This window comes from Falco punctatus (genome assembly GCF_963210335.1).
Source record: "Falco punctatus genome assembly, chromosome: 1".
Taxonomy (NCBI): Eukaryota; Metazoa; Chordata; class Aves; order Falconiformes; family Falconidae; genus Falco; species Falco punctatus.
In genome coordinates, this window is record NC_137580.1 from 57,341,661 (window position 1) to 57,362,330 (window position 20,670).

The window sequence follows — 20,670 nt, forward strand, 5'->3', positions numbered from 1 at the left end:
TATAAACAAGATTAAACCTCTTCTGAAACAGAGCAAACTGAAGACTGCTAAAACTGATACTTCTTCAATTCTTGGACGTTCTCAGATTATGTAAGAAACTGTGATACAAAATTAATTGTTCAGCAATGTTGTTTCCACTACTGCTGGCCACTGTGATATTTCACTTTGTAGTTTTTATTTTTTCCTTTCTGTTGTAAATTTTCTGTAGCCTTCATTACCCCAGATGGCGATAGTACACTTTAGCATAAATACTAGTCTGTGATTTAATTTGGTTACTGTTAGTGAGATGTGTGGGAGGGTGGAGGCAGAAAAATCCCTTTCATTAAATGAGATCATATTTTCTCCTTACTTGCTGCACAAGGTTTACACCAACATGATTTCTTAGCATTTAAAATAGGGTACTAATTCAAATTAGAGAGTAAGAGTAAGCCTGTTTTATTTTGGGGGACTACTTTAGAAACGGAAGGAAATAGAGCTCTCCTGTGTAACTAGATGCAAGTGTAGGTTTACTGGATGGAAAGATAAAACAAAAATTCTTCAGTGGGATTTTACCATCACCTGAGTTTATACAAGCCAGGGAGCTGAAGTATTCTCACATTACACGGTGCAAACATGCAGATTCTGTTCTCTTGCATGACTACAGGGCTGTATTTAACCCCAGTTCATATAGCAGACAAGTTTATTAATTTCATGGGCATTCTCTTCATCTAGCTTTAACCAACCATGCAAATATAAAACTGTTAATACAAAGCACTTGCAGAACCAAGTATGCTCTTATTGGACAATACGACCTGATCATCTCATCGACAGCGCCCAGCGTATTTTTCTGTACAGCTGCAAGCATGAGGTAATTCGGATATTACTGAAATGGGAATGTGTCATGTTGATATAAAGTGCAGATTATCTACTGAAATAAAGAACAGGCTCTATACATCCAAGGAAGAATAATTTAGTATACTGTGTGCTTGATATCTTGACTCTCACAGGCAATCTTAGTGACCTTTTTCTAACCTTTGTCTGATGCAAGAAAAAGAAAAATGTGATTTCCCATCTGCTCAATTTAATAAAGGTTACTTAGTGAATTAACTAGGCCTGTGTGCTTATCAAGAGGAGAAATGGAATTTTCTAAACACCGCAGTGTCAGTTTCAATTAGTGACATGGATACCAACATACACAGCAAATCTCATTTTTCTTTTTATCTGACAGCATCCATCGGCAACAATGGAATATGGCTGCACTGGAACAAACAGCATCAGCAACTGGGCAGCTAGTATTCGTTTTCACACACTGCCCTTTTAAGACCTTTTTTAAATCTCAAAGCCAGTCTGAATAAAGGGTGTGCCTAGAATGTTGTGATACACATATAACCTTATCTTTTCTGTTACATTTATCTGATTCCGTACCTTTGTCACTAATACACACATGAACTCAGTGCTCCTTGCAGTTTCCTTGCAAGGAAATAGAACAGTAGCACCAAAAAGGTGACAAAATTAACTTGTTAAGAATTTTTACAGAATATATGTTCAGCATGGTAGAAAGACGTAAATTGCGACAGCAGTAGATTGTGTGACAAAACGATGATCCCTACATGTTTGCTTTGCACGCTTTCCCCACGTATCTCCTACAAAGATACAGGGTGAAGAGCATCACTGAAAGCGTGATCCAGGGAAGTCTGTCGTTGGTCTTGGCCACAGCACAGGCTGGTTTGCCAGATTAACACACCAAAACAGCCATCCCAAACCACCCTTTTATCTCAGTGTACAGCCAGGAGTTTCAAGCAACTGCAGCCCGAGCCTCTTACTTTGATTCACGTGAATGCCAGTATACCACACAGCACTGACAGCGATGAACATCATCTATTAGGGTAAACCATAAGCAACAACTTTTTCATTAAAGAAGTTAATGTACAGAATTTTCCAGCAGGTTGCTCCTAGAGGATACCAGATTAATATGCAAATTTTATTTATTTAAATATGTTAATTTTTATTTGCTTTATTGTACAATAGCCCAACCAGCTTAGTTTGATCATTTTTCTGCATGCTTCTATGAAAAAAGCAAGGATCTGGAATAAGATCACTGTATGTTTTGCCTTAATACTTTCACATTCAATAGGATTCATGGCACAACTGCCTGCAGTAACAGAAATTTAGATTTGACTTGAGGAAGTCTCTTTCAGTTATTCCCTATACTCTGCTTAATAGGACAGAGTTAGATAACCAATCAAACATATCTGAGAAGCAGCTTCGGAAGAGTCTTAGTCTACATATACTATATAACACACAGCACAAAATAAATTGAGGACCAAAAGCTGAAGAAATGCTCTTAAAAAAGTTCTAAAAAAATAAATTTTCTATGATAATTAATGACTTCTTCTAAATGAACATGCTAAATAAATACCTATATAATGCACTGAATTAGCTAAATGACATGCTATCAAGAATCAGAAATTATTGGTCAAAGCTATGTGGCTAAATTTCTTCCTCCTCAGCACTGCTTCTTTCTAGTTATAAATGATTAAATAAAAATGAAACCCTGGCAAAATGCTCTCAGTGAACCCTCTTCCTGCTCCAGTCACTCACACATCATGTGGCAGAAGACAGGCTGACTACAGAAACATGTTACTGGACACACTTTTGACAGCAGCACTACAGAAAAACAACTCTTTTTCACTCTGATATAATGACAGAGGCCATCACACCGATACTCATATTTGTTTATCAAGTAAAATAAAATAGAAGCAAACAAACACTCAATATCCAGCACAGATTTATGTTTGTATGATAGATGGCAGTGCAAAATTAGCTAAAAATACACAGCCACACACACAAGTTGCTCTCTACCGTGCCTCAAAATCTTCCTGTCTGATCCTGGGCAGATCAGTTAGCCTCTCTGTGCCTCAGTGTTGCTGTCTAAAACAAGGAATAATACACGTTATTTTCTCATAGGAGTGATGACAACATTACACACTAGTGAGTGTCGGGCATTAAGTATTACATTGAGTAAGGTAATCTTGGTCATGAGATGAGCACTTTTTTTCTAACTAAGCCAATATGGCAAATTGTAGCTCATCATATTACATCAAATAAATTGTTATTACCACAGAGCAGAGCAAAAAATGTAGCATCTCTTTAACAGAAACACTGGCTCGGATCTTAGAAACAGCTTATCTGCATTAATAGTGCTGTGTGGCATACTTTAGCATCGGTTTTTGGAAACTGTTTCTTTTGAGGTCCTTTCCACAAAAAAAGTAGATGTCTGTTCTAGTCAACAGATGAGCTGTCAGCGATTTTTGCAAGGCAGAGGCCACGATTTTCTAATAAACTTAGTACGATCAAGAAACACAGAGCCACTAGAGCAAAATACAGCTCTGCCAAGAAGTCATGGCTTGTATTCTGGTTCTGTTACGCATCACTGAAACTTGCCTATACAGCCATTGTCATGGCCTCACAGGCTGCTATCAGTAAAAAGTTCCTTCAAATGCATGCTTAATTTTCCGAGGAATTATTTTCTCTCTACAGCAAAACCCCTAATTATTCTCTCTCTCCCTGTACCTGCAAAAGTGATTGTAGATCTATGCTTTATTTTGGTTCTGGAAATTGAAATCTTATCTGTTCCAGTTTTCTGAAATTAATGTCTTCTTTCCTGAACTTCACACAAAGGTTCACAAAAACAAATATACAGACCCTTGTGACAGTTTCAACTTTAGAACTTTGTGTTTCTTTGCAAAAAGGATATATCTGCTAACATATACCTTGAAAACTAAACTGTATTATTCTAAATAACGGACATAAATGTCAGCCCTTGTAGAACTGCAGTTGCAGGTTGAGAGGCCGAAATTTATGTGTCTATGTATGACACAGCTGTTTAAGTCCCTATTACAGTCAGCGAAGATCCAGTCAACAAAAAGAAGTCTAAAGACCTATTCAGCTGAACGACAAGCCAGTACGTACATTAGGATAAAATGCATTGCTTTCTTAATTTCTTTTATTGTATTGACTTGATCCTTGAATACTATGGGTGTTAAGGCACTTAGTTCACATATAAATAGTTATCTGTAAATGTCTTAATCTGGAGGTGAATCCCACCTTTCTGGTCTAATAAAATAAGCCAGAAAGTTCATGAAGAAAAAAATTACCATGACTTACTGATATTCATGTTAAAAATATTTGAATATTTTTTAAAGAGGATTTTAATATGTACATTTGTGCAATGTTATATATTCAAAGTTGTCATGGTTTAACCTGGCAGGTAGCTAAACACCGCACAGCAACTCACTCACTCCCCGCTTGACAGTGGCATGGGGGAGAAAACTGGGGTGGGGTGGTGGAGGGGGGAGTAAAATTCATGGGTTGAGATAAAGACAGTTTAATGGTACAGAAATGGAAGGGAAAATAATAAAAATAATCATAAAAGAATTAGAATATACAAAACAAGTGATGCACAATGCAATTGCTCACCACCTGTCAGATGATGCCCAGCCGGTTCCTGAGCAGTGGTCCCTGGCCAGGCTTCCCCCCCGTTTATATACTGTGCATGATGTTCTATGGTATGGAATATCCACCCCTTTGGCTAGTTGGGGTCAGCTGTCCTGGCTGTGCCCCCTCCCAACTTCTTGTGCCCTTCCAGCCTTCTCACTGGCAGAGCATGAGAAGCTGAAAAGTCCTTGACTTGGTATAAACACTACTTTGCAACAACTAAAGATATCAGCTGTTACCAATTTTATTCTCATACTAAATCCAAAACACAACAGTATACCAGCTACTAGGAAGCAAACTAACTATTCCAGCTGAAACCAGGACAAAATTAAATTTCAGAAATACACGCAACAAAAACAAATCACACATAAGAAAAGCCTCAGGTTCTGATTATACACACAGAATAGTAGCAAGAACAGGAAACAGGATTTTAGTTCAGATTTTTTTCCACACAAATTACTTTTAGATATCTGTGTTGAGAGAGAAAGGCCTGCAACATTTTCTGGATGAGCAGGTTCTAATATTTTCTGTTATGAAAAATAGGATACTCACCTGTTCTGCTGCCTCTCTTTTGACATTATAGGTATCCAAGTGTTCTTGGAGCTCTAGAACACTGAACTTCAATGTTTCTAGCAGGCCACAAGACATTAGCTGGAAGATAAATGCAATTACCTTTGTATGCATGTAACATTTGAGTATAATCCATATAGTCCAATATCTAGATTATATAATATCATGAAATTCCAATTTGGAAAAACAATCAAATTAGAATTACTTGAGTACAGATCATTCGTGATACCCTTGAGTGTCTACTAACACATGTAGCTCTATCAGTTAAATCAGTGAACAGTTTTGAATCCAGAATAAGATGGACAGTACCTAGTTAACATCTGAAACTGAGATTTCAAATGGATTTTTAGATATTTCAAAAAGAAGAATAATGTTTGACATACAGCTAGTGTAAATAGAAAAGCCTGTAGCAGGAAAAAAGGTACCGCTGGATTGCTCCTAAGGCAACCTAAGGAGCTTCCAGTGAGGGTTACTTGCCCTTCTCAATATACAAACTATACCAACAGCAAAGGCTTCAGTCTGTAGGAACCAGGAACTGCCAAAGCAGGAACTGCTGGCTATTTGAAGAATTTTCTACCATTGATAACTCTGCCTTTTTCAACGTAGTTTCAAATTCTCTTTTTCCCTCAGGGGCTGCTACCACAGCTTTGCTCTGCACCATTTCTCCCTGTAGTTTGACTTCCTCTTAGTTTTTCTTACTAATCCTTCTCCTGTCACTTCCTGTAATACTTATGCCTCTCATGATGCTTCCTCCCCCACACTGGTCACCCCTTGCACACCTTAAGAGCTCTGTACTTCTCTCCAGCCCCTGTTATCTGGTACCTCTTGATCTGCTTGAAAATGCAAGACTGATCACAAAATTGTGGCATGTAGAGTTACAGTATTCCACATTACTCAGGCAGGGGTGGGAATGATGCTTACATGTTTTTCCAAGGGCATCAAGGTTATTATTCTATAATCTGAAGTAATCTGATGAACAAGAAGGTTCATTTCAATTAAATTATTTCGAAAGATTTATCTACACAGTATTTGCCTATGTAACAACACTAATGTCTGTATACTTGTGTGCATATATATTATTCCTTTTTTTATATTTGTATTTTTATATATATATATACTTATTTTTTAAAACACATGCTGTTCTAGCTAGACTCTAGTGTAAGTCTTCTTGTGGCTTCTTATCTCAAATAAATTTCTTCTTTTGGTTAATTTCTACTGCTTTTAAAGTGGCGTAAGTTAAACAAAAAACATTACACATGCTTCCCTTGAAATGCACTATCCAGATCATGCTTTTTTTAGTCGCCATGTTTTAAAGTGACAGCATAAGAGTAGAGTTGCCCCTTAGCACCAAGGGAAGAAAAAAAAAACCAGGTCAGGAAGAGAGTCTCAGACTGGGTCAAGGCCAAAGATCCATCTACCTCAGTCCCCCATCTGACAATGTCTTAATAGCAGTTGCTTAAGGAAGGGCAAAGCGGGGCATGTGGTGATCCACTTCCTCTAGAATGCTTTCATAGCCTCTGTCAATGTGGTGTTCTGCATATTAAAAAAAAATACATCTGTCCAGGGCTATTTTTTTCATGAATCGCTTTAGCCACTTTTTGAAAGCATAACAGACACTGTAAAACAGGGTTTCACAGTTTGATGGTGTATCATATGAAGGACCACCCGTCTTTGGTTCTGTATGTTTTGTAAGTCACTGCTAGCTTCATCTGGTCACTCTTAACATCGAGTAAGACAACAATAGAATATTTTCTATCTCTTTTCTCTGATAATTAAGGCATCTGTGGACAGATTTCTCTCATAAAGGGCTGAAAATCCTAGCCTGCATACTTGTATCTTACATGGAAGTCATTCCACATATATCATAATCCTTGCGATCTTTCCTGGAATCTTTTCCAGTTCAACTGTATTTTCTCTGAGAGCAGGGGACCAGAACTGCCCCAGAAATGAGGATGTATACTGGGGATATGTATCCCCATAACATCATTAGCTCAATGATGTTTTCTGGTTTGCCTTCATTGTATTATTTGTAGCTAGAATGTTTTTCTCATGCATCACTGAATATATACATAAACAAAACGATTTAAAAAGGTAAAGTTGCTGCTAGATAAGCAGTCTTCCTTTTTCTTCCCTGTGCAAAGAATATAGAGTAAATATGAACAAGGAGGGAAAGTAAAGAATAGCAAGTGAATTTAAGTGTATCTAGTATCAGTAAGTTCCCTCGCTGTTTATCGTTACAGCTGCGTGGTTTTATGGAGAAAATACACTTCTCACTAGCATTTTAAAGCATTTATGATACATAGTGGCCACGTAACATTTCGATTCCTTTCTGATTTCAATTATAAAAAGCATCTTTTTTTTACACCCCAAAACAATTCCGATATTTCAATTTAGTGACATTAGAGAGCAACCTTTTAAAAGGCAAAAATAATTAACATGCTTTATTCAAACCTTTGAAAATCTACCAAAGCATTGCTATTTTCCAAATGTTAAAACATTATTTTGTATGCTACATAAAAATGTTTAAGCATTTCAATGTGTAAGATTGAGATTTTTACCGTTTCCGCATCCACAAAGACTGTTGGACATTCTGAACATAACATCATCACTTCCAGAGAACTCTTAAATTTTGTTCCAATGCGCTGTAGACTTTCACCAAGAAAGCTGACTGAATCATTTGTTATAGATACAAATTTTCTTTGAATGGTCTAGAAATCAAATCAGAAAAACATTTGTTTTACATTGTATTTTACTACCCATCTCTGGCTTTTTAGATTTAGAATTTCAGGACAAACTTCTATCACGACAGCATAGATTTTTGTCATTAATACACAAACTAATCCATAATTTGCTCTGAATATTTATGTAAAACTAGCTCCAGAAAATGCAATCAACCAATAAATAAAACCAGCCTGTATCTATAAAGACAATTACTCCTTTCACATCAGTATAGCTGGATGACTATTTGTCTTCATGCAGTATACTTAGTAGTTCAATTCATTGTCAAGTGTTAGCGTTGCAAGAGATTATACTCTGTTTTATGACTAAGAATACAGCCCATGTAGCACAGTGTGTCCAAACTGCCACCTGCAGGGTTTCTACCTTCTTCAAAAATCAGTCCTATGTATATCACATTAAATAATGTATGCAGACTGTCAGCTTGGCCTAATACAAGTGCACTTTGCTATGTATTATTTCATAAATTCTATAAAATTACATGTAGAATAAAACTATACAAGATGGTATTTTCAGCCGCAAAGTTAAACACAGTAGGAGCCAGAAGGAAAAATGGAAAGGTCCAGTCAAACAAGGCCTCCAAGGGTCTCATTTAATCATTTTAACCCTCCTCTGTACCCAGTAACAACTCCTCAGGAATACTTCTTTTGCGCAGGCTCGAGACCTGGATTGCTATTGTCCCTTTTCCCAGAGTATCCACCTTTCCAGCTGACTGAGGGCCATTCTGTCGAGCCACAGAGAGTTTCTCCTTTCTTTCTAGCTCCTTCTTTAACAAACACAAGAGAATATGAACTCCCATTTTACCACTTTGAGAAAATGAAGGTGTGAAAAGCAACTGCAGCTAAGCTTTGGTAGTAATACAGAAAAACTAACCCCCTGATGTCTAGCTGAAGGAAAAAGACAAAAATCTAAAACCAGTAACAGAATTTCACAGCGCTGTGGCGAAATTTTTAAACTAAAAATGGAAAATGGGTATAGATGCACAAGCAAGTTATTCCATGGCTAAGGTAGAGTTATCAATTCTTCACATGTAAGTTACTTCATGGTACTAACCCTAAACCTGCTCATACACACAGGATAAAATGCGTGCTAGTGTGGTGAAGCAAAGTGAGGCTTTCACTGAGAAATTTATGATGGTGTACCAAACAGCAGGCAAAATTAATACTGGAGATCTAAGAAATGGTTGAAGTCATAAGGTCTTGGTTTGTAGTACTGAATCTGCTCTTACCTCACTTGGCACATTGCCTGTAAATAAAATGGATTCATTTTGTTTCTCCTATCCCATAAGAAGTTGCAAAGAATAATGTACATCCAAGTGGTACCACTCTGAATATGTAAAAACCTCATCTCTACATAGGGAGCAGGGAGCCAGAAAAATTAAGCCACAGGCATCTCATGTTGGATACCAGTTCTATGAAGCAAATACAGTTAAGAAGAGGGATTTGAAATTTCCAGCTTAGTGGATCTCCTGGTGTTTCAATTACTTCTCTGCAGAAAAGAAAACTTTTCTCACAAGACAGATGCCAAGATAAACTCATTAATGTTTGTCATGCTGCAATTCTATAGTAATCAATCTCACAGAAAACCCAGGAGGAAGACATAAATTCTGTAATCAGTACAGAACCTGGGTGACACTCAGAAAATAAAGGAAGGGACACAACTTGAACTAAGATACATTGAGCTGGGATTGTTTGAGCTGGTTGCTTTTCCTGAGTAGAATCACTCCTAGACAACGAATACAGCAGATATCCCATGGGCAAATAGCGTATGACCACGTAGCATTCTTTTAGCAACATGGGGGGTTTCGTCTGCTTTTGATTTGCTTTCTAAGGCTTCTTGCTATCATAATTCTGAGGCTTTTGCAGTTACAGAGGGGAAGAATAGTTTTCAAAGCACGAGGAAAGGTCTTCAGACAAACAACCACACACTGGCAATTCACTGACCTGAAACAATCTTGAGAAGACATGAAATGTATACACAGCACAAGATCCATCTGTATCTGACAGCATTTGATTGACATGGCACCGCCAGGCTTGCTCTTCATCATCATATGCCACTGGTTGGAAAGCTGCCAATATGGCAGAAAGAAATGGTGAAGGAGGTGGGGAAGTTTGTACTTCTGGGAAGCCATCCTGTTCTTCTTCATCTTGGCTATGAATAACAAACAACAGAAATTAACTTGGAAGAAGTTAATGGAAGTGGAAAAAAATGCTTTATTTTGCTAAGAAGAAAAAAATAAGAATTTGGATTTTGTAAATTAAATAATTAGTAAAGGTAACAATGAACAAGGGAGGGACCAAAAAATCAAAAACTTTTGCTACTGCAATATAAAAAATTTCTTATATTCTCAAACATCTCCAAAGCTTATTAAAACGTTATTTCTATACGTATCTACAGACTATCTGTAGATCACATGTAGATACAGGGCTATCTGTAGGTTATATATAGTTATATACAGCACTATAAATATATATATATATATATACACACACACACAACTCAGAAACTGGTATTTTTTTCTTGGCCCCAATTACTGAATTAACATTCAGTTCTTCAAATTTTTATTCCTCTAAACATACAGTCCAACAATATCTATAACAAATTTTAGCTTTCCTTAAAGAGAAACACAAGAGCTCATTTAGCAGTGTAATACTATTTTATAACTGTCTTAAGCAACATCATAAGTCAATGGAGATAGATTGGAACACTTTCATTTTTATAAGCAATCAATTTAATGGGCCTTTGTTCAAAGAGCATTCTGCAGTCATACTTTCCATTAAGCACCAGACATCCAATAAAAATATCAAACTATAAATTAATCAATGCTACTACTTACAATCATTAACTTAATTGTTAACATTTTCCGCATTACAAGGAAGGATACATTTTGACAGTTGTTCTTGTATAATTTTACTTACGCAGCAGAAATACGTGTGGAATGATTTCAAGTACAGGTAGTTTATTAAAATACTTTTTTTAACACCATTTTTCTCAGTGTCAACCACCTCATTCACAGCAACACCAACTATGTCTTAAACAAGACTTAAGCATGTGTTAAACAAGAAGCGCGGTGTGAGTGCTGGGTTTGGGTACATTCATTTTAGCACAAAGCTCAAAAACTAAGATGCAATGCTTCTGAATAAGGTCTGTAAGCAAAGCTTCAAAAAGATTTTCAGACATTTTCTAACAAATGTATCAACCAAAAAAATAATCACTTTTGTCTTTTTGTTTCTTTGGTTACTGCAAATAAACTAAAATCTTAAAGAGATTTTTCAGTTGCACATTAAAGGTACCAGCCTTTAATTCTCACAAGGCATATTGCAGTAGGTTGTGTACGGGATTACAAGATTCAATTTCTCTATCTCTGTTACAGTAGAACCTTCTCAAATGACTTGGTCTTTTACAGCTCCTGTTGTGCCCTTTGCTGTAAAAGGCTCCTTAAATGATCTCTCTGAGAGAATATATTCTAAGTCTATGTTCCTGTATAAACTAAGTCTATGTATTATTCAATCTAAACTTCTGAACAAATTTGAAGTATGAGCAAGCCTATGAAGAATTTGGAATTTTTTGTTTGTTTTTGTTTGTGGTTGGTTTTTTCCCCTCCTTAAACTGTTACCTTCAAGGGACTTAGGGTTTTACTTTAAATATGAATCAACCAGCTAGTATTAGCTATAACTTTTCCTCTTACTAGTTATTTTTGATCTCCATATGAAAAACCTGAAAAATATTATTTTACTTTAAAATGTCTTAAAAATAAACAAGAAAGTGATTAACCTTAACACTGAAAATAAACCTTGAGCAAATTCAAAGACAAACTGGCCTGAGTCCTACAGGACTTATGATTATGATTTTTTTAAAAAAAAAAAAAGAAGAAGAACTTTTTTTTTTTCTGTCTTTGGGTGCCAAAATAGGTTCTGCTATAATTCAGAGTTCAAGGGCTTTTCCATGTTACACTGCTTGCAGCTGGTGGCTGCCAAGAAAACACTCCAGATCATCCTCTGACCTCTTTTCACATCTCTGCCCCATTGATGGTGATGAAATGTACTAGATTTCCTTTATTCAAGAATTCTCATCTCCTGCACGGCTGTTTTCCAGAGACAACTGCTGAGCATGGGATTCATGGAAAACCACACACCATAAGAAAGCCTACTTTGATTCATGCACTGATAACATGTAATTTCTGTTACTTGGAACCAATATTAATATTACCTAGACAAACCAGAGAAGTCAGCTTCTTCTTCTTCACATCTCTCATCTAGCTCTTTCAAAGCAAGAGTGACATCCTCTTCACAGATAGATTCAGAATAGCTCTCAGGAGCTGCTGCCTCTGCCAGCTCTGGGGTCTCTTCCAACTCAAGAGATTCATGACAGACCAGACAGTCTTGTTGTTCTTGTAGTAGATACAACCCAGTGTCTTCACTAGCAGTGCTAACCTGTTCATCCTTTACTGCTGAACTGCCTTCCTGTGAATCAAACATACTTCTATTACTTTTATTGTCAGGGCTTACGTATTCTTATCAGTTATTCTTATGGTAAAGTAACAGAGTTATATAAAATTGTTTACAAATATCCATTTATACTTTAATCATTCAGCTTTATGGATTGTTCACACAGTTTTACTTGAGCAAAGACAGGCAGTCTATTTGTAATGTTTGTAACTTCTGGTAAACATTAATATCCTAGAACATGACTTATTATTTATAGCAAATACCATTTCTCAAATATACTCAATTAAATCTGTCAAGAGAACACTCCCAGAAAGGTATCTGCAAATAGCCTCAAACATACTTAGATCACAAACACAAGCAAGACTTCCATATTTTACTTTTCCAGGTAAGGACAAAAATTGCTGCCTCATGCTTGCCTTTGGGGTCTGGAACCAGTACAGAATATTTCTTTTCATTTCCACTCTCCATTTTAACAAGTTTCTAAAGCATAATGGAGCAACAGTGTAACAGATGAACAATGGAAAAGGGACATTCCACATTTTTATTATTTTGCCATTACTGTTAATATGGGGAGCTTTAAGGGTTTAACCCCGAATCTCTAAATGTAGGCTTTCAATCACTGGCAATTATAAAGACACAATGATTAAACTCAGGTAGGTAATATTAGAATGACCCTTTCTCCCTTCCCTCTTCTTCCATTAGCATTATTATACTCATTAACATCACTATATTGAACAGAAGAATTCAGATTATAGTTAATTTATGATGAATCCATTTGAAACCTTTTAATGGATTTTTCTGTGGAATAAAAATAACACTTCCTTGTACTTGCTGTTTCCTAAAGGCAAAAATTATCATGTATTCATTCTTACTGTGCTGGTCTTCCCCTACTAGGATATCCAAGACTGGTCAACAAACCTTTGATCAGCCTTTAAGCACACATATCACTTCATGACTTTCATCAGTCTAAACAGATCCTCAGATAAATAACTGTACTCACTAGAAAAGACAATTCAGCTTTAAACAGAACTGTATCGTTTGCTTTCACGGTGATCCTAACCTGACCTCGCTTTGACAATGGTACTCCTCAATGTGACACTGCTGTCATTTGACACAGCTAGTGACCTCGCTTCTGATTCCTCTTTTGTAAACATTACATCTGTAACTTTATTGCACAGAAGAGCCATTTTGTCACACTGAGCAGCTAAGGCACACAGGATTGCAAGACACTTCTAAATACCACCGCAAAATAATTTGGATTGAAGCAGAGGTCCATTTCTATTATAGATGTTAATGTATGATACAGAGCTGCACTGATCATGCCTGGTAGATGTACATATGAGAGATACGCTTTTAGAAAATAATTAAGTGCTAATTATACTAGCTAATAAATTTACCACTAAGTTAGTCTTCATAGTGCCATCACTCCTGATTTCTGAAGTTTCCTGTGTAACATTGCACATGTCTTTATTACCAACATGAATGGCATTTAAGTATCTTAAAAATGGATTTGATAATTCCACAGAACCTAAGGAAAATTACTTGTAGTAAACCATTCCCTCATAAATCCACAGTGCAAGTGAGTAAAAGAGAGAATAATTTTAGTCAGAAACTTTCATATACTTAATTTTGTAAAACTTACTGTACAACATTGAAAATATTCTTATAAGCTAGAATGTGACTTTTTGTCCTTTCTGCAAAGATACATTCTATTACTGGGAACCAGCCAAATACATTTAAGTAAACTATTTAGTTAACTGTTCAGCATCCCTACAAGAGAAGAAAAACCAACTGCATCTAACCAGCACACACACTTGTTTTTAAATGATGGCTTCAATTTTTTTATTTTACCTGAGATAGATTTTGACACATTTATTTATACTTACAACGTTTTGATAACTGACACCTGACAAGCAATGAAATACCTGTGTTGAAAGTTTATAGATAAAGTATATGAACATAGGAAAAAAACAACTGCACTATGATACCAGTTGTGCAGTACAAGAATTCAGAACAAGATTAGTTTTACTGGCCTCACAAATTTTTCAAAGTGAGTTGATAGTGTGCCCATTTTCAAGCACATTCTATTAAAAAGCATAAAGCCAGCTCTCCCCTTTAGCAACAAAATCCAACTAGACAGCTAACTCTTGTAGAGAAGTAACTTCGAGCGTCTGAACCGTGCTTGAAGAGAACATATGTATTGGACTGAATCCCGTCTTCTAACAAGCACAAAATAAATGTGGAACACATCACATTTAGTGACTGCATTTATATGCATTTACAGCCTTTTTTTTTTTTTAAATATAACAATTTTTACTGGATGTTGCTTAGTCATGAAATTATTTTACAGCCCAGTTTAAATGTTTTCAATATTTTTAATGACACCGGTGCTTGTTTTGTGTGAATGTTTTCACCTGGCTTATAGGAAGTATAGTGATTTTAAAAGGCAGCTGCAAAAGAACAGTGGATCCAAGTATAAAGGCAGTCTTGGAAAGAACTATAAAATCCTAAAAATGAGTTACAGCTGAGACTGTATCACAAGCGAACAATGGGGAAGACAAAAGTTCTGTTGTGGCGAACTTCTTTCTGTAAAATGCCAGCTTCTCCCTTTTGAAATCTTAACATAAAACATCTATCCCATGTGGACAAACACCATCCAGATTAAGTATTCTTCCTCACCCAAAATTCTATTGGAACAAAAACGCATACTGTAGACAAGCAGATGAAGTGCTAACAGAACAATTTGTTTGACAATCTGAGCACAGGTGTTCTACAAAAGTTCAGACAACTTATCTACTGCAATGGAACCAAAACTTTTTTAAAAAGCATGTAGATAATAATGGAAAAATACGAAAAATCTGGAAAAAAAGCTGCTTTATAAAAGTCACAATATTACGCTTTTAGAAGGTGGAGATTTTACCAAAGAAAACCAGTCACCCACACTTTCCCTTTGTTGTACTCTGTCTTTTGTTTTTATATTTGAAATGTTAGCTAGGTGGGTAGTTTGCGTGTTAATAAGAGTGATTTTCTAGGCAGCAAACAGGTAGACTACAGCCTTTGTTCAGAAACCCCAGTCACTTGAACTAGTCAATTGACTGTTCAAACCAGGTTGGCTGAAGACTCATTCTTAAGTGTAAACTACGCACTCGTTATTCAGATACACATAGAAATGGCTTGATTTTCTGGAAGACTCAATAAAACTATGCTCTGTTAAAGATGGGATTCGCAATACTAATCCGAATAAAAGTAAGATTGTCAGTAGCATTAATAATTTTAACTGAAGAGATAACAAGTCCACCTAAACCAAGTCACTTCATATTCAAGAAAAAACCCAACATATTGAGGTTTTAGATACAGCTGCTAAATATTGTAGGAATTGTAGCAGATCAGTTTTCTGGTTTTTAAAATCTTTTGAATAATTTAAAAAACTCATGTAAAATAAAATTAAAGTACTCACAGACTTGCAGACGGCCATTAGCTTGAAATTTGTCTCAGTCCACACAGGCCTTTCCAAAAAAGTATACCACTAGCATCTCTGGTCCTTTTTAAAGGATTATTTAGTGGAACCAACTGCTAACACAGCTGGCCTGAGGTTTTATTCCCATATAGCACCAATCACATTAACCCAAAGAAAGCAAAAAAAAAAAAAAGGGGGTGGGGTGGGGTGGGGTGGGGTAGGGAGGTAAGAAAGTATTTGAAAGAAAATGTTGCTCAAGAAGGATTTCAACCGTATCAAATAAAAGCATCTTGAATATCAGCCTATTTTCATTCTGCACCATGAAATGATCATTATCAGCCCTTCAAGAGTATTTTTAACCTGTGGCAAGTTCCCTCAGTCCATCCCAAGCAGTTTTCATACTGAGGGAACATTTTGTAAGAACATTCCAACAGGTTAGAAATATTAAAAGCAAATCAAATAATCAGTGTAACAGATGAAAATTCAGTTGAAAAGAAAGCCAAAGTTGCTATTTAAACACTAGAAGGAGCCCAAATCAGCCATGCACCAGCCCGCATTTCTCCCCACCTCAGGCAGCTGGTTGCTAGAATTATCTAGAGGAGAAGCCTCCAAACTTGGGGTCTCAGTTCTGATTTGAAGCACCTCTTCTGTTCCCACACTGCTAGTGGAATCTTGAGACTGAAGTGATAGACCAGCATGATCTGATATTGTTTCATCTATGGCAGAATCGCTGTTTAACTAAGACAGAAAAGAAATGTTAAATTCTCATAGTTTACTGAACATATAAATTACAGGGAAAATACACGTTAGTTTTGAAATAGGCTGTTTCAGTATGGTTAGCTATTTGAATTTATTTACATATTACGAGTTTAACAGCTTTACATTATAAAGCATTACAAGCATCACATGCATTTCTGTAACATTTAACTTTCAAGAGAAGTTTGAAATTATCCTTGAAATCCAGAAAATTATTTCCTTTCTTATTCTTAAAGGTCTTTGGCACTGGTGAACTGCTAGACCGAAAACACTGAAGAGCAGAGCTCTTTGTTTTGGGCAACATTAATACAAACTTTGCCCAAAGTCTGAAAAGCAGCATACTATCCCTGCTGCTTCCCTGTCCAGTCAATTTTCTCCTAATTTTATTTATGTAATGCAGAGAGGCTTCCGAGTGACCAGCATTCTTGATTTTCGTTGTGTGTACACATGCTTCAAAATCTATAACCAAGTTTGCAATTTCAATGGTTAAACACAACTGAGGTTCCCATGGGATCCCACTTATTGCTCTTGTTCTTTTTTAGTATTTTATTTTGGTTTTTTTTTTTGAACTAGGAATCCACAAAGACACATATTGATATATAACACACGCAATTTTGTACTTATATTGAAACAAATATACTAAATATAAAGACAGTAAAAGAATGTTGTACTAGAATTATAAACCTGTTATGTACCACTGATGTGGTAAAGCAACTCTTCTCTTCACTGATGTCGTTATGAAAAAGAAGCTTAGCCACATTAATTTAGTTCCTCTTTAGTTCACTTACGCTGAAATTGTGAGCCATACTTATCCATTAAAGGTGCAAGTGAAAGCTTAGGTTCTCAGATTCCTTTCACAGACAAATAACTTACCATCTGTGAACGAGACAGTATCTGACTTGCAGTCAGGGCTGCTTCTTCTTCTGAGGACTCATCAGTATCTTCCTGGTTGGTCAAGTTCAAGCTGGGTGTGCTACCAGAGTACTGACATTCTTGAAGAGACGGTGTGTCACCTTTGTCAATACTGTCAAGAGAGCGCCTACGAACGCCCCAGTTGAAGTTGTCCATGCTTTCACCCTGTAATAAAAGAAGTTTGCACACATATGTATGTATGAATTTCAACATAATAAAATAGACAAATGCAACACAGAAAACACAAGTACTGAATGCATTATGAACAGAGTTTCAATCAGCCCTTTAATTTTATTAAAATTTTAAATACCTTGTTAAATGATGTTTGTAGGTAAATTAAAATATATGGCAAATGAAGTAGAAATCTTTTGAATATCTTCTTGAGAAGCAACTCAATATATAATCTAGAACTGTATCAATATCAGTTTTATGTATCTGACTAGCAAGTACAAACACACCACAGACAACAACAGATGAACAAGCCAGGGCACCAGGCTGCAACTTACCTGCAGCTCCTGGTTAGCAAAAAGGAAAACACATATAATTAGAAAGAACGAGGACAAACACTTAAAGATACTCTAGAACCAGGGAAAAATGTTTTATTACATAAGATTTGCCAACAGTAAAAGACTGATTCAAGCTCTGAAAAAAAAGCTTTAGTCAAAAAGCTAGTATTTGAAATAATTTATCTTTCTAACGGGAGATTGATTAAAAAAAAAACAACAAAACAAACTGATGACAAAACAGTAAAACCAGCATGCTTATGATACATTTTCTCTAGTGTAACATATAGAGCAAGTGTTTCAACAAACATTAGATGAAATCCTTTAACTAACACACATGGATCTAAACTGACCACATCCAACTGACAAAGCACCATCAACATTAATTATATACAGGCTGTAGAATAACCGATGTCTTCATTAACTGTTTCACCAGCTACTTTGTGTCGGTTTTATGAAATAAAATCTGAACACCAATAGCGGGATCCTTTCTGTTTGCATATTTTAAAGCTGGGATACTTGGGTTTCAAACACCAACATACTAAGTGAAATTCATATCTTAAAACCAGTACTGTTTTAATTCACAAGTACAATAACAATCTTTCATTTTCTCAAGCACTCTGTCAGCCTTCAACAGTTCATCGAAGTAAGATGGAAAACCTGGTAAGTTCAATTCGCCAGTGTACAGACCGTTACTGAAATACCTCATCTAGCCCCAAATGTGCAAGTAGGGGTTCCAAAACTGCTCTGAATATCTCTTGTAACGACTTAAGAGATCATAGTGATGCATTAAATATGCAAACTAAACATTTTGTGGTCTCTTTCTCTTTTAGTGATTTGGTTTGCTCCAAAAAAAGTGACAAGTTATGGCAAAGCAAAAGAATCCCAGCTACAAAGTACTACTACTGTGGGATGCTACTCAAGTTTAATCTGAATATTACTCAGATTTTAATATAAATGGCCCAGTTCATACTGTTGACATTTAATTACTATCATCAAAGAACTTTTTATATTTTTGGTGTAAAACTAGGCAGCTCTTATATGAAGTGCACAACTTATATGTAATGCCCTAAATTTGTACAGTCTGTGCTTTTTCTTTTTGTGTGTGTGTGTGCAAGTATAGCAGCACTGCATGTTGCATACAGGCAAGTAATGAGAAAGAAACTGTCTTTTCTTCATTACGATCTGGTATTAAAATAACACAGAAAATGAAATTAAAGATTAACTTGATTTGGCAACATTTTCAACTTTTGGCATCCTACTTGCAAAGCCCCATCTAGTGTTAAAGTAGTGTTTTACTACTAATAAGCCTTGATTCTGAACTGTTTGACTACTTGCATTCAATATAGGAAATTGTATATGTATGGTGTGTGGTCACATATATGCAATAAACCATAATGAGCCTGTACTTTGGCTGAAGTGAAGCCATATACAGAAAGCATGAATAAAGTGAGATAAAACTAAAGTATTAAGGGGAAAAAAGCAGGATTTTGTAAAAAGAGCTAGATTAATCAGGAGAACAATCACCTTAGTGTTTAGATAGGCAGATATTATTCTTAGTAGACCTGTGAGGGTCTCCATTACTAATTCAATAATTTGTATAGACTATAACAAAAGCACTGAAAGAAACTATAAAGCATTTGATTTCTTCTCCCCAATCCTTTTATAGCCATACTTTAAAGCTTCAGCAAATTCTGGTCTGAAGCCTTTTATTTATTCCAAACAAGCAACATTTTTTAACAGAACCTTTTACTATTTCTTGATATTTAGTTTTATTTTACCTCCCCTTTCTTTTTTTAACAGGAGAAGTGGAGGAAATGCAAGAACTGCAACAAGCCAGATATAATGTAAAAGTCAATGCAAGCAATTATGGTGACCAAGTCAATCGTATATAATGAGATAGTATATCACACGGTTTGTAACTTTGAAAGCTATTCTTCATCTTTTCAAAATGCAGAAAAATATCAGGAACAAAGATTATGACATTTTCTTAATGTATTGTTCCACAAATAAGTGTTCTACTGCATGATACTCAGGTGTTCATCCTGTCATTGGCTTATACTGTCATATCACTTCACTTTCAGGTTAAGTCACTTAACCCCTCCAAAAAACACCCAACAACTTGCAACAACTTAACACCGCACAGTTTAGACACCTTTCTTTATCATGCAAGTTAAGCTCAGTAACATCATAAATTCTTCCCAATTGGACTAGTTAGAAGAGCTGCCAATTCCTTAGAATTGCACCAACATAACCTTATTTTTAAGATGTTCTCAAACGGAAATACACAGAAGAAATCCCAAGGTCTCACCTCTGCATCTTCCAATTCAACATCTAAAAAGTCAAAGTCTTTAAAAACTCCAAATTGCTGTTCACTGGTATTGTCTTCTACAGCCACTTCCTCCTCTTGAATCACTTCTTCAGTTGTTGAAATAAGACTAGTTTGTTGATCTCCAACTTCCAAGTCTTCATTAGAAGAAAACACAACCTGCAGATACGGGTAAAAATAGAAATGAAAAGTTCCAACTTCTCCAAAAGTCAGCTATCCTGCTTTCCTGCAATGTAATGGCATTAGCAGCAGCTAGCGTACCACTGTAACAATAATACTAGGGCACTGCAGACTGCAACTTGTTTCAAGACTTGCTGGATTTTATACTACATTTTTAAACCAGTGATACCATTGTCTCCTTAATGTAACTGAGAGCTGCAAAGGTTCAAATAAAGAGAAAAATATACCCACAAACCTTCATTTTCATAACCACAATATTAATCAAACTTAAGAACAAAAAAAAAATATCACAATAATCATCCA

General features: G+C 35.9%; 1 protein-coding gene across 5 annotated transcripts in view; it reads right to left on the reverse strand.

Moving 5' to 3' along the window:
- FRYL (FRY like transcription coactivator) overlaps positions 1-20,670 on the reverse strand; it is a 179,603-nt gene that overhangs the window by 7,861 nt on the left and 151,072 nt on the right. For all 5 annotated transcript variants that reach the window (XM_080403806.1, XM_080403807.1, XM_080403803.1 and 2 more), the window contains 7 exons: positions 20,170-20,346; positions 17,317-17,520; positions 16,255-16,425; positions 11,992-12,245; positions 9,726-9,933; positions 7,605-7,754; positions 5,029-5,127 (listed from right to left, as the gene is read on the reverse strand). In XM_080403806.1, the coding sequence (XP_080259932.1) occupies positions 5,029-5,127; positions 7,605-7,754; positions 9,726-9,933; positions 11,992-12,245; positions 16,255-16,425; positions 17,317-17,520; positions 20,170-20,346 (1,263 nt within the window). The remainder of the gene's footprint in view (positions 1-5,028; positions 5,128-7,604; positions 7,755-9,725; positions 9,934-11,991; positions 12,246-16,254; positions 16,426-17,316; positions 17,521-20,169; positions 20,347-20,670) is intronic.